The sequence below is a fragment of the Sturnira hondurensis genome, unplaced genomic scaffold, assembly GCF_014824575.4.
Source record: "Sturnira hondurensis isolate 20B ecotype Veracruz unplaced genomic scaffold, ASM1482457v3 Scaffold0020601, whole genome shotgun sequence".
NCBI classification, from domain to species: domain Eukaryota; kingdom Metazoa; phylum Chordata; class Mammalia; order Chiroptera; family Phyllostomidae; genus Sturnira; species Sturnira hondurensis.
In genome coordinates, this window is record NW_028093232.1 from 2,595,456 (window position 1) to 2,609,629 (window position 14,174).

The 14,174-nt window shown below is 41.2% G+C and overlaps 1 protein-coding gene across 9 annotated transcripts in view; it reads left to right on the forward strand.

Moving 5' to 3' along the window:
* Positions 1-14,174, forward strand: part of R3HDM2 (R3H domain containing 2) — a 160,816-nt gene that overhangs the window by 20,328 nt on the left and 126,314 nt on the right. For 8 of the 9 annotated variants that reach the window (XM_037030209.1, XM_037030212.1, XM_037030210.1 and 5 more), the window contains exon 3: positions 13,455-13,522. The exons of the other annotated variant lie outside the window; for it this stretch is intronic. In XM_037030209.1, the coding sequence (XP_036886104.1) occupies positions 13,455-13,522 (68 nt within the window). The remainder of the gene's footprint in view (positions 1-13,454; positions 13,523-14,174) is intronic. 9 annotated transcript variants of the gene reach the window in all.

The window sequence follows — 14,174 nt, forward strand, 5'->3', positions numbered from 1 at the left end:
AAATAGGAGGGAGGGAGATTTATTGGCCGTTCTGGGCCCTGTTTTTCTTCAGTGAGAACTCCAGCTCTTTCCTTCTACCACATAGCCATCTGTGTGGCAACAGTTGGCCTGGTCTTGAAGCAATGCATGCAAGGAGCTTGCCTGCTGGAACTGCTCTCTAGCAGACTTCTAATTATGCCATTCTTCTTTTTATCATATTTGTTCTTAATTTTCTTCAGTTGTTTTTGTTTAAACACTCTTTCTCATCAGGAGTCAGCTTGGCCCCCATCTTATGGCTCAGGGACAATGCTTGGTGGAATGTGTGCCACTATTGGTCCAGTGTCCTGTCAGTGAGCACAATGTAGTCCATTTCTAGGGTAATGGTCCATTTCTAGGGTAGTGGACCAGTTCATTGTAGGATGCCTTGTAGGCCACATCAGTAGTCCTTGTTTTGTGCATACAATACTCAGAGCCCTAGAAGAAGTTGCCCACATCCAGCCTCCAGGCACAGACTTCTGGCTGCCTCCCCACATGGAGACTGTGTGTGTACAGCAGAGTGGGAAGTAGCCTTAGTGTTGGCGGCAGGGCATCCCAGCACATATTTTTGCTCCTGGTCTTGCTGAGCATGTCCCAGTTGTCCTGAGTGATGCCCATGTCTTGGCACCAGCTGGAAAGATTTAGTATAGGATGTTTTGAGAAGACACTTTAACTGTACATGAAATGCAAAAATCTGTTGATTTGTTGATGAAGTTGGGTAGAAATTCAACATAAGAAGTAGCAAATAAAAGGAATAGTCTTTGACTAATTTAAATACAGTGGAAAGAGTAAGATTTTACACATGAAGTGAATATGTGCTTACTGCCTGATTTGGCAATTGGAAATTTAAGACTTTGTTGCTACTGTAGTAAGAAGTTTTGGCCCTGGCTGGTGTGGCTCAGTGGATTGAGTGCCAGCCTGCAAACTAAAGGGTCGCAGGTTCAATACCCAGTCAGGGCACATGCCTGGGTGGGTGGCTGGCCAGGTCCCCAGTTGGGGGTGCAAGAGGCAAAAGGAGTTCTGGCCAAGATGGAGGCATAGGTGGAAACACTGTGCCTCCTCGCACAGTTAAGTTTAAAGACAACAAAGTTTTAGTAACAAAAACGCAGCCAAAACACAGAAAATTGAACTATACGGAAGTCCGGCAACAATGAACTGTTCAGCCAGACTGGTAAGAGGGGTGGAACCAGCAGCAGAGCTGGGTTGCGCAGGAAAGATCCACCAGACCGACCCAGGCGCGCAGGTAGCCGTTGGTGGATCCCAGGTGTGGGGTAGCAATGGGCGAACCCAGTGAGGGTGCAAGGCAGCAGGCTGACCATGGCCACACATTCGTGCGTGTAGATAAACTAGGTGAAGGAGCTAGCACTGAGACAGACCACGCAGGCTCCAGGGGCGGGAAGCAGCAGAGGGGAACACCATTGCCCCTCTTTGACCCCACTCCCATATACAGCGTCACAACCCAGCCACTGAGTTGCCTTGCCCTGGTGAACACCTAGGGCTCTGCCCCTCATACATAACAGGTGCAAACAGACCAAAACATTATGGGTCAAGAAGAACTCAAAGCCCCAGAGCCAGTACTTCTAAGTGACCAAGAGATAGCCAACCTATCAGATGCACAGTTCAAAATACCGATGATCAGGATGCTCACAGAATTGGTTGATTTTAGTCACAAATTAGAGGAACATATGAAGGCTAAACTAATTGAAATGAAGGGAAATGCACAGGAAACCAATAATGATGGAAAGGAAACAGACTCAAATCAAGGGAGTGGACCAGAAGGAAGAAAGAAAACACCAAACAGAAAAGAATGAAGAAACAAGAATTCAAAAACATGAGGAGAGGCTTAGGAACTTCCAGGACATCTTTAAACATTCCAACATCCGAATTATAGGGATACCAGAAGGGGAAGAGGAAGAACGACAAGTGGAAAACGTATTTGAACAAGTAGTAAAGGAGAACTCCCCCAATCTGGCAAAGGAAATAGACTTCTAGGAAATCCAGAAAACTCAGAGAGTTCCAAAGAAGTTGGACCTAAGGAGGAACACACCAAGGCATATCATAATTACATTAGCCAAGATTAAAATGAAGGAGAGAATCCTAGAAGCAGCAAGAGATAAGGGGACAGTCACCTACAAAGGAGTTCCCATCAGACTGTCAGCTGATTTTTCAAAAGAGACCTTACAGGAAAGAAGGGACTGGAAAGAAGTATTCCAAGTCATGAAATCCAAAGACCTACATCCAAGATTGCTCTATCCAGCAAAGCTTTCATTTAGAATGGAAGGACAGATAAAGTGCTTCTCAGATAAGATCAAATTCAAGGAGTTCATCATCACCAAGCCCTTATATGAAATGTTAAAGGGACTTACCTAAGAGAAAGAAGACAAAAAATATGAACAGTGAAAGGACAGCAAACTCACAGTTATTAACAAGGACACCTAAAAAGCAAACTAAGAGGACAGCTAGATCAGGAGCAGAACCATAGAAATGAAGATCACATGGAGGATTAGCAACAGGAGAGTGGGAGGAGGAGAAGAGGGGAGAAGGTACAGGGAATAAGTAGCATAGACCGTAGGTAGAAAATGGATAGGGGGGAGGGCAAGAATAGTAGGGGAAATACAGAATCTAAAGATCTTGAGACACGTGGATATAAACTAAAAGGGGAGGAATGGTAGGGGAGGGGGTGTGCAGGGTGGAGGGGAATGAAGGGGAAATAGGACAACTGTAATGGCATAATCAATAAAATATATTTTTAAAAAGTTTTAAGAACACTTGAAAAATGCCAAAAAATTACCATAAGCAGAAAAGTCCATAAAAATGGATTATATGTTTTTGTTCTGATCCTGGATCTATACAAATGGTGAAATTTTAATACTGAAAACCAACTATATATTAATCTTACTGAATTAATCCTGTGTGCTTCCCCTATCCCCCTTTCCATAGAAGAGTTTTAGAAAAGGTGGACCTATGTTTGTTAGAGAAATGAAATCCTTAGAGGATTGAGTCAGAGGATTGAATCCTTAGAGTCAGTCCTCAAAGGACTGACTATTTAGTGGGGTGAAATGTTACCCAGAAGGGTTTTTATTTTCTTTTTGGTTATCTTTATTTACAAAGGACATGGATTTTTTAAAAAATATTTTATTTATTTATCTTTAGAGGGGAAGGAAAGGAGAGAGGAAGAGAAATATCAGTGTATGGTTGCTTCTCATGCATCCCCTGCTGGGAACTGGCCCCTGCTGGGAACTGGCCTGCAACCCAGGCATGTGCCCTGACTGGGAATTGAACCGCGATCGTCTGGTTCGCAGGCCCACGCTCAGTCCACTGAGCTACACCAGCCAGGGCCCAGGACATGGATTTTTTTAATAATTAACGGAAAAGTCAATTACTTAACATTTTTTAAAGGGTAAAGGACTATAAATCAACTCTTAATATTTGAAGTACTCAAGAAACTTATTCTCTAGCACTCTTGATTGATCTCTATTTGGTGGCGAATTCTTTGTTCCCTGGGCTTTGTGACTATGTGACTGTTGGGTAATCTCTTTATAGTACAGCTGAAGTTTTTGTTAAATAATTTCAGTGCATTTAATCAGTCACTTAACCAATAAAATTTCTATTTAAACCTAGTAATATATAATTCTTTTTCTGTGAAAGAATATAAATATGCCCACTTGAACTCTGGGACGAAAAGCTTGTGCTTATTATTACCTTGCCTTAACTTGCTGGAAGTTTAGCGTTTTGAAGTCACAAAAGGCACCCCTGCAAAATTTGAAGACAATAGTATTATGTGTTTTTACTAGAGTAAACAGTTAATTTTATTTTACAAAAGTTATTTATTTATTTATTTATTTATTTATTGAGAAGGGGAGGGAGAAAGAGAGGGAGAGAAACATTGATATTCGAGAGAAACATCAATTGGTTGTCGTCTGTACCTGCCCTGACTGGGGATTGAACTTGCAACCCAGGCATATGACATGGTCAGAATTGAACTGGTGACCTTTTGGTTTGTGCGACGATGCCCAACCAACGGAGCCACACCAGCCAGCACAGAGTAAACACTTAATTTTAGCATAAAGTCGTCTTTGGGGGGGCAGGGGAGAATATTGTATTTTTTCCATAGGTCCCAGGAAATTCAAGACAACTTGAGTGTCAGATAAGGTTCTGGGGACCATTAGAAAGCTTAGTATCATTCTAGGGCTATAGAATCAAAATATTTTTGTGTATTAGAGGGCCTTAAAGGTTAGTTGTGGAAGTAAATCATGAATATTTAATGATCAAAATAACAGTAGATAATAATGGACTAGATTGTGTCATGTAATCTGTATTCTACAGAATGCTATAGAATTGAATTGAGCCTTAATTGGGTAGTACAAACAAATGAGAAAGAAGCTAAGAGAGAAATTAATACATAAAAGAAAAACCCCCTAGCCTTTGTAGTGGGAACATGAAGACATTAAAAGGCTTTAAGCCCTGGCCGGGTGGGTCGGTTGGTTAGAGCGTCGTCCCAATACCAGGTTGCAGGTTTCATCCTGGGTCAAGATGAAACAATGTACAAGAAACAACCAACAAATGCATAAACAAGTGGAACAGCAAAGCAGTGTTTCTCTTTCTCCCTCTCTTCCTCTCTCCCTCTTCCCCCCTCAAATAAATAAATACAAAATTAAAGAAACAATACCAGCATCATTTGCACATCTAAAATAATTTCTTAGTATTAAACATAATTTACTTAATTGATTACTTATCATTTTTAAACAGCCTATATGTTTATAATAGGATCCAAATAAAGTTTGTAGTTGGTCAGTGTATCTTTTTTAAAATTACATTTTTTTATCCTTATCTGAGGAAATTTTTCATTGCTTTTAGAGAGACGGGGAGAGAGAAATATCAATGAGAGAAAACATCAATTGGTTGCCTGAATAGAACCCGAAACCTTTTGGTTATGGGTTGGTAATTTTTATGTGGTTATGGAGGCACAACCAATTGCGCCACACCAGCCAAGGCTATCTTTTCTGAATTAAACTGCAAGTGTGGGTTGGTGAAGAATATTCTATTACTAGTAGAGTTTGATGGCCCTGCCTTAATTAGATTGACATTGCTTTTGTCACCATGGTGAAAAGGGCAAATAACATCTTATCATCATTAGGAAAATGGTTTGACCACTTAGGTCTCCTAATACCACACTAGAACTGCTATTCTAGATGAAGGATGCATTATATGTCCAGAGATCCTGAGGTAAGCAAAAGCATCGCTCTCTAGGTCAACTACAGGTAATTTGTTATGGAACTCAGAATATATGGAAAGAGAGAGAAAAGGTACTCAGGGGGCCAGATCATAAAGGAACTTAAGTACCATGCTAAGGAGTACAGAATTCATTTTTTAGGCGATAGGGAGTCTTTAAAGGATTTTAAGGGGGAGAGGATGATGTACACACACACATGTGTATGGTAGGGGTGTGGGTGGGTATCATATACTTGTATTTTTCAAAAGATCAACTTATCACAGTGTGTCTTGTGGTAAGGAAGCCACTGGAAAATAATGAGGTAAATACACTTTGCTTCCTCACACAACCAGAAGAAGGACAACAACAAACTTAAAAACAAAAAATAGCCAGAAAATTGAGCTGTATGGAAGTCCAACAATCAAGGAGTTAAAGAAGAAACGTTCATTCAGACTGGTAGGGGGGCAGATAGCGGGCAGCCGGGGCAGAGAGGACGCATGGCAAGGCAGCTGCTAGAGGACCAGGCAGATGAGGTGGTGGCTGGTGGACTGGGCAGCCCCACATTTGCATGCAGATAAACTGGGAAGAATAACTGGGGAGCAAGACAGACTGTGTAACCCAGAGTTCTAGCACAGGGCAATAAAGCCTCAAAACCTCTGGCTGTCAAAATCTGTGGGGGTTGTGACAGTGGGAGAAACTCCCAGCCTCGCAGGAGAGGTTGTTACAGAGATCCACAGAGTCCTAGAATGTACACAAAGCCACCCACCTGGGAATCAATACCAGAAGGGCCCAATTTGCTTGTGGGTAGCAGGGTAAGTGACTGAAAGCTGGCGGAGAGCCAAGGAAGCAGCATTGTTCCATTTCAGACCTCTCCCCCACATTCAGCACCACAACCAAGTAACCTGGATTGCCCTCCCGCCCAGCGAATACTTAAGCTATGTCTCTTACCGTGTAACAGGCACACTGAAACAAAAAATCGGGCCCAAATTAAAGAACAGACCGAAGCTCAAAAAATAGAACTAAGCAATGAAAAGATAGCCAACCTGCCGGATGCAGAGTTCAAAACACTGGTAACTAGGATGCTCACAGAAATGGTTGAGGATGGTTGCAAAGTAGAAGAAAAAGTGAAGGCTATGCAAAGTGAAATAAAGAAAAATATACAGGGAACCAACAGTGAAGGGAAGGGAACCAGGACTCAAATCAATGATTTGGAGCAGAAGGAAGAAAGAAATATTCAACCAGAACAGAATGCAGAAACAATTAAAAAAAATGAGAGACTTACGAACCTCTGGGACAACTTTAAATGTTCAAACATTTCGATCACAGGGGTGCTAGAAGGAGAAGAGGAAGAGCAAGAAATTGGAAACTTACTTGGAAAAAAAAAAGGAATAAATAAATTTGGCAAATGAAATAGACTTTCAGGAAGTCCAGGAAGCTCAGAGAGTGTCAAAGAAGTTGGACCCAAGGAAGAACGCACCAAGACACATCGTAAGTACATTAGCCAAGATTAAAGATGAGAGAATCTTAAAAGCAAGAGAAAAGGAAACAGTTACCTACAAAGGAATTCCCATACAATTATTACCTGATTTCTCATTAGAAACCTTGTAGGCAGGAAGGGTCTGGAAAGAAGTATTTGAAGTCATGAAAGACAAGGACCTACATCCAAGATTATTCTATCCAGCAAAGCCATCATTTAGAATGGAAGGGGAGGTAAAGTGCTTCCCAGATAAGGTCAAGTTCAAGGAATTAATCATTACCAAGCCCTTATTATATGAAATGTTAAAGGGACTTACCTAAGAAAAAGAAGATAAAAAATATGGACAGTAGAATGACAACAAACTCACAGCTATCAACAACTGAACATAAAGGCAAAACATGCTGAGCAAACAACTAGAACAAGAACAGATCACAGAAATGGAGATCACATGAAGGGTTATTAGCAGCGAGGGTGAGGGAGGAGAATGGGGTAAAAGGTACAGGGAATAAGAAGCATAAATAGTAGGTACAAATAGATGGGGAGGTTAAGAATAGTATAGGGAAAGTAGAAGCCAAAGAACTTATATATATATAGTCCATGGACATGAACTAAGGGTGGGGTAAGCTGGTTGGAGGGGTGGTGCAGGGCAGAGGAGAATAAAGGGAAGAAAAAATGGGACAGCTGTAATAGCATAATAACATTTAAAAACCTTAAACTTGTTAGATTTTTAAAGATACTGCTTAGCTTTGTAAATGACTTCAAACAAATATAAAACTGTTTCAGTGCTCATTATGTGTCATGCACTGTTTGGCACTGGAGTTGTAGATAATGAAGAAAACACAAGATTTCTTCACTTTTTACAGAAATTCTCAATAGATATATCTACTTTAATGTAAAGGAGAATGAGGCAATCACAATTTGTTTTGAACTAGCTTATTCAGAAGATCAGAGAAGACCTCCCTAATCTTGAATCCAGTGGAGAAATAGCAGGTTAACATTTCCTTAATGTGCTTGATCGCCTGTGCTTGAGGTGGGAGTCCCCGAACTCCGAGGGGCCTCTATGAATGCCTCGTCCTTTCAAAGGAACAGATCCACCCTGCTCCTTTCCACAAACATCCAGTGAGGGTTTTATTACACTAGGTCTCCCTTCTATATATTGTGACTTTCAGAAATGCTGAGGTAGGTTATGCACTTCTTACCTGTGATGTATTTGATCCAGCACCTTTTGACACTCACCTTCAGGACCTTAATAAAGTTATTTAATTCATAAGTCCTGTAAGTGTTCAGGTCATCTGATCACCCAGAGTAGCATGATTGATTTGCTATTAAAATTCCTGTGATCTGCAGAAACAAAACAAAAATATTTAAAAACCACGTCTCGCATATTCTAATGAAGCTCTCCTTTTTTTTTTTTAATTGTCACTCATATAGTAGCCTTCATGACTTGCGAGGACTAACCCACAAGTGTCTGCCCTTTGTTCTCTAGTCTAATTGGATATTAGACGAAAGCATTACCATATGTGAAATTCAGCTTAGGCTTTTCCCTAAATGCAACATAAGGCCATGTATAATAATTTCCCTAAAACTAGAATATATCAATGCATGTTTCAGAAATTTTTAAAAATATATTTTATTGATTATACCATTACAGTTGTTCTATTCCCCCTTCTTCATTCCCCTCCACCCTGCACACCCCCTCCCCCACCATTCCCCCCCTTTAGTTTATGACCACGTGTCTCAAGTTCTTTAGATTCTGCATTTCCCCTACTATTCTTGCCCTCCCCCTATCTATTTTCTACTTACCGTCTATGCTACTTATATTCTGTACCTTCTCCCCCTTCTCCTCCTTCCACTCCTCTGTTGCTAACCCTCCATGTGATCTTCATTTCTGTGGTTCTGTTCCTGTTCTAGCTGTCCTCTTGGTTTGGTTTTGTTTTAGGGGTGCTTGTTAATAACTGTGAGTTTACTGTCCTTTCACTGTTCATATTTTTCATCTTCTTTTTCTTAGATAAGTCCCTTTAACATTTCATATAATAAGGGCTTGGTGATGATGAACTCCTTGAATTTGATCTTATCTGAGAAGCACTTTATCTGTCCTTCCATTCTAAATGAAAGCTTTGCTGGATAGAGCAATCTTGGATGTAGGTCTTTGGATTTCATGACTTGGAATACTTCTTTCCAGTCCCTTCTTTCCTGTAAGGTCTCTTTTGAAAAATCAGCTGACAGTCTGATGGGAACTCCTTTGTAGGTGACTGTCCCCTTATCTCTTGCTGCTTCTAGGATTCTCTCCTTCATTTTAATCTTGGCTAATGTAATTATGATATGCCTTGGTGTGTTCCTTCTTGGGCCCAACTTCTTTGGCACTCTCTGAGTTTCCTGGATTTCCTGGAAGTCTATTTCCTTTGCAGACTGGGGAAGTTCTCCTTTATTATTTGTTCAAATAAGTTTTCCACTCGTGGCTGTTTCTTTCCCCTTCTGGTATCCCTATAATTCGGATGTTGGAATGTTTAAAGATGTCCTGGAGGTTCCTAAGCCTCTCCTCATTTTTTTGAATTCTTGTTTCTTCATTCTTTTCTGGTTGGATGTTTCGTTCTTCCTTCTGGTCCACTCCATTGATTTGAGTCCCAGTTTCCTTTCCATCACTATTGGTTTCCTGTGCATTTCCCTTCATTTCAATTAGTTTAGCCTTCATATGTTCCTCTAATTTGTGACTATAATCAACCAGTTCTGTGAGCATCCTGATCATCGGTATTTTGAACTGTGCATCTGAGAGGTTCACTATTTCTTTTTCACTTAGAGTTATCGGCTCTGGGGCTTTGAGTTCTTCTTAAGCCATGTTTTGGTCTGTTCGTGCCTGTTACGTATGAGGAGCGGAGCCCTAGGTGTTCACCAAGGTGGGGCAACTCGGTGGTTGGGTTGTGACACTGTATATGGGGCGGGGTCAAAGGAAAGCAATGGTGGTCCCCTCTGCCGCCTCCCGCGTGGTCCTTCCCACTGCATGCAAATGTGCAACCTCGGTCAGCCCTCCACCTTGCGCACTCACTGCGTTCTCGGCTGGGGCCTACGTGGTCCATCTCATTGCTCACTCCTCTGCTGGTTTATCTGCGAGCGAATGTGTGACCGCTGTCAGCCTGCCCTGCACCCTCACTGGGTCCGAGCTGCTACCCCAGCTGCCTGCGCACCTGGGTTGGGGGATCTTTCCTGTCCCACCCTGCTCCACTGCTGGCTCCGCCGCTGGCTCCGCCACTCTTACTGGTCCAGGTTGAATGCTTCGTTGTTGTGAGACTTCCGTATAATTCAATTTTCTGTTCTTTGGCTGCGTCTTTGTTTACTAAACCTTTATGGTATTCAAACTTGGTTGTGGGAGAAGGCACAGTGTTTCCACCTACGCCTCCATCTTGGTGGAAGTCCCTGCATGTTTCAGAATTTTTTAAAGTACTATATTCAAGACCAAAAGCTATTTTGCATATTTGGACTCAGCCATCCATTAAGAATCTATATTGTCCTCTTGACATATTTATCAAAGTACTTTTTGTTCTAAGTGGTATAAAATTGAAAATTTGTGATCTATATAATTAATGTATAACATTCATTGTAAATTTAGGGGGAAATGCATCATACAATTATTTTTTTTGCACCTATGAAGATAAAGTTGCCATTAACAAAAAAAAAGAAAGATTTCTGCCCTCAAAGAGCTTGCAGTCTTGTTTGAGAAGATAAAAATAAGTAATAAATAAAAATTATAGCATAATAAGTGCTATGAAGAAAAAAGATGTAGTGATGTAACCATATAACAAATAGGGTCCTACCACTCACTGCCAACAGGAAAAAATCTGGAGACAGAGTTTGGTGGAAAGGAAAAGGCATCTTTTATTTAAAGTGTATACAGTTTGAAATAATGACAGGTTTCTGCCTGAAAGCCTGTTTCCTCTAGGACATCCAGAGACAATCACCCTGCCTACCTCTGCCAGCTCAGTTCAAGAAGAGGAAGGAACCCCTTGCACAAAAAGACACCACTGTTTAGGAAACATAGGTGGTTTAGCTGATTTCAAGTTTCTGTCTGGCTTCAGGAACCCTTCTAGTTCAGTGTGTTGGAATATCCTACTCGTGGCTGCTGTCTTCTTCCTCTAGCTTCCTGTGTAGTGTGGGGGTATGGGGCTCATCACCTGGCCTTGTGGCTTCCATGCTGCTCATGTGCCAGCATTGGCACTTCCCCACCTCTTCCCCATTTGCAAGGTGAGAGGGTCCCCCCATTACAGTGATATGATTGAGAGTAATGGAGAGGGGGTTGCTTCAGGTTGGGTGGTTAGGAAAGCTCTGTTTGTAGTGACATATGTACTATTGTTACTTGAGGGGAGGCAGACCCATTCTTTCCTTAATGGGAGAGGAGTGTTCTGGGCAGAGGAGCAGCATATATACAAAGGCCTTGTGGGAAGTGTGTGGTTAAGTATGTTCCAGAATAGGCAGGAGGCCCTGACTGGTGTTGCTCAGTGGTTTTGGACATCATCCTGCAGACAGAATGGTTGTCAGTTAAATTTTTCAGTCAGAGTAAGTGCCTGGGTTGCATACCAGGCCCCCAGCTGGATGCATTCGAGAGGCAACCGATCTGTTTCTCTTGCACATTGATGTTTCTCTCTGTCTCTTCCTCCCTCCCTCCCCTTCTCTCTAAAAATGAAAAAATAAAATCTTTAACAAAAAGGAAAAGAAATAGGCACCCAGCCCCTGGCTGGGTAGCCCAGTTGGTTAGCGTGTTGTCTGCACATGCCAAGGTTGTGGGTTCCATCCTGGGTCAGAGTACCTACCATAACAACAATCAACCAGTGAATGAATGAGTGTTGCAGTAGGTTGAACTCTTTGTCTGTCTCTCTTTGTCTCTCAACTCAATAAAATTTTTTTGAAAGGTATAGGCAGGGGCCACATTTTGTAGGACTCTAGACCAGGGGTGTCAGACTCACTTTCACTGGGGACATGTAGGCCTCAAGGTTGCCTTCAAAGGGCCGAAATAATTTTAGCACTATAAAACTGTTAAGGAGTTGAAATTACATTCAGCCTTTTGAAGGAAACTGCAAGGCTGATGTGAGCCCTGGTGAAAATGAATTCGACACCCCTGCTTTAGACCTTGCTGGGGTGATGGAAAGCCATTGAGCAAGAAAGCTAAATAATCTGATTTACATTTTTAATAGATTCCTCTTGCTTCTCTGGGGAGAACAGATAACAGATCACCCAGAGCTGAAGTAGAGAGATTAGTTAAAGAAGCTCTAACATGTTTTTTTTTTTTTAAGCCCTGCAAGCCATTATGAAGGTTATGGAGGGTGGGTGGCAGAAAAGTATTGAAATTTTATTTTTAAAGTTCTACTTTTATTTTTGGTAAGACTACAAATAGGGTAAGGAAAAATCATAACCACAAAAAGTAGTAGTGTGTGCTTCGAATTGTGTTGCTCTTGATCCTGTGACTCAGAATTGGGGAGTGAACTTTCGGTATGGCAAGCCTCTCACTGTGAACCTAATATGCCCACTTAAAAACCAGACATGGCCCTGGCTGGTGTAGCTCAGTGGATTGAGCGTGGCCTGTGAACCAAACAACCGCAGTTTGTTTCCCAGTAAGGGCACATGCCTGGGTTGCAGGTCAGTTCCCAGCAGGGAATACATGAGAGGCAACCATACATTGATATTTCTCTTGTATGAGAGAAATATCAATTTCTCTTCCCCTCTAAAGATAAATAAATAAAATATTAAAAAAAAAACAAAACCCAGGCCTGTCTGGGCATGCATGGTTTGAGGGCCTGTGGGAAAAGGCAACTAGTAATTTTTTTGCATAGGGGAAAACAAGGCATGTCCTTGTGGAGGGAAAAAATCACCGCACAAGGCAATGCTTCAGGACCAAGGTTGATGGTGAGAAGGGGAGGGTAGTGTCCTCTGGCCATGCCTCCCAACCCTAACCAAACTGCCACACTCTCTAATGCCCAAACTCTGAAGTGCAGGGGCTGGAAAGAAACTAGAAGAGCTTTTTCATAGAAATCATAGTATGGTACTGGGAAGGCAGCTGTTGGTTATGTGATCACAGGTTGTGATCACATAAGAGAGTTGTGAAACAAAATGGTGAGTTAAGGATACTCCTCACTTCAGCATAGAACACAGTGGGGCTTAGATATTTTGTGGACTTCCAAGAACACTGAGTGGCTTGGGTATATTAAGGGTTCCAGTGGTGGCACCCATCACTCAGGGTTTTTAAAGAGGATTAAGCAGCCGCCAGCCCTCAGTCCTGTAGGAGCAATGATAATTTTGCAGTTGGTGTGAGGAGATATTAAATTATGTGTTTGTAGTAATTATTTATACTCACAGAAGAAGATTCTATTGTTGGCCTCTCTACTTTTTCTTCTCACCAACTAAAAGAGATTCTAGATCTGCTAGCCTAGTTCTTAGACGTATGTAAGAGGATAATGGGTTAAAAAAAAGCAGCTGAAGAATATTAAGCAGTAAGATGATGATAATTTCTATTAGGAAGTTGACTGAGAACTACTTGTAAGAAAAGAATCAGTAGAGGGAAAAGAGCCAAAAGAGAAGTGAATTGAGTGTAGAGGTGAATATAGGGAGCAGGAGTAGAGTTAGGAGAAACATTGTGAGCAGAAGAAATTGGGAAAGAAGACATTAAGAAGCATCTGTGGATTTTGAAATGAATCTCCCTTTATTTTCTTAGATTCCTAAGATTTAAATTGCTTTTAACTTACTTTTTTTTTTTTTTTTTTTGAGGTTAGACTTGTTTCTTATATGTGATGCCATTCCAGCACTGAACTCATGGAGGCTGAACATTTATTCAGGTAATAATAGGTAGTATTTATAGAGCAGGCAATAAACTAAGTGCTATACCTGTATTTTTATGTAATCCTCACACAACCTCATGAGACTGGAAGTGTTATTGTACCCATTTAATAGATGAAGAAATTGAGCCCTAGGGGCTACATCAAGATTGGGTTCAGCTAAATTAAAACATAAAATAGGCTACTGTATTTAAAGTGAGAGATAATGGTATCTTGGGTTAGATGATATCATACCTCACCTGGCTGGCATAAATATTATGAAGGTAAAGTTGTTATGATTGACTGAACTTCATTTCCATAACTTTTTCTCACTGGTGACTATGTTATGGAATCCAACCAGTAGGGGGTTGGGTGTCCTACCATTCACTGCCTATCAAGCAAATCTCCAAAGACAGAGTTCAGTGGAAAAGGAATATTTTATTTAATGGCAAATTTCTGCCTAAAATATCTGGGCAACAAAAGTAAGGGGAAAGTAAAAGTCAGAGTATGACATCAGAATTAGCTATTTAAATATTTGTCATTAAAACTACTACATAGGTTCAAGAAGTGAAAATAACACAAGAACAGAAATCTGTTCACAGTGCTATTATCACCAAGGCCTTTGGAAATAATGGCAAGTTTCTGCCTCAAAGCCCGTTCCCTCTAAGACACC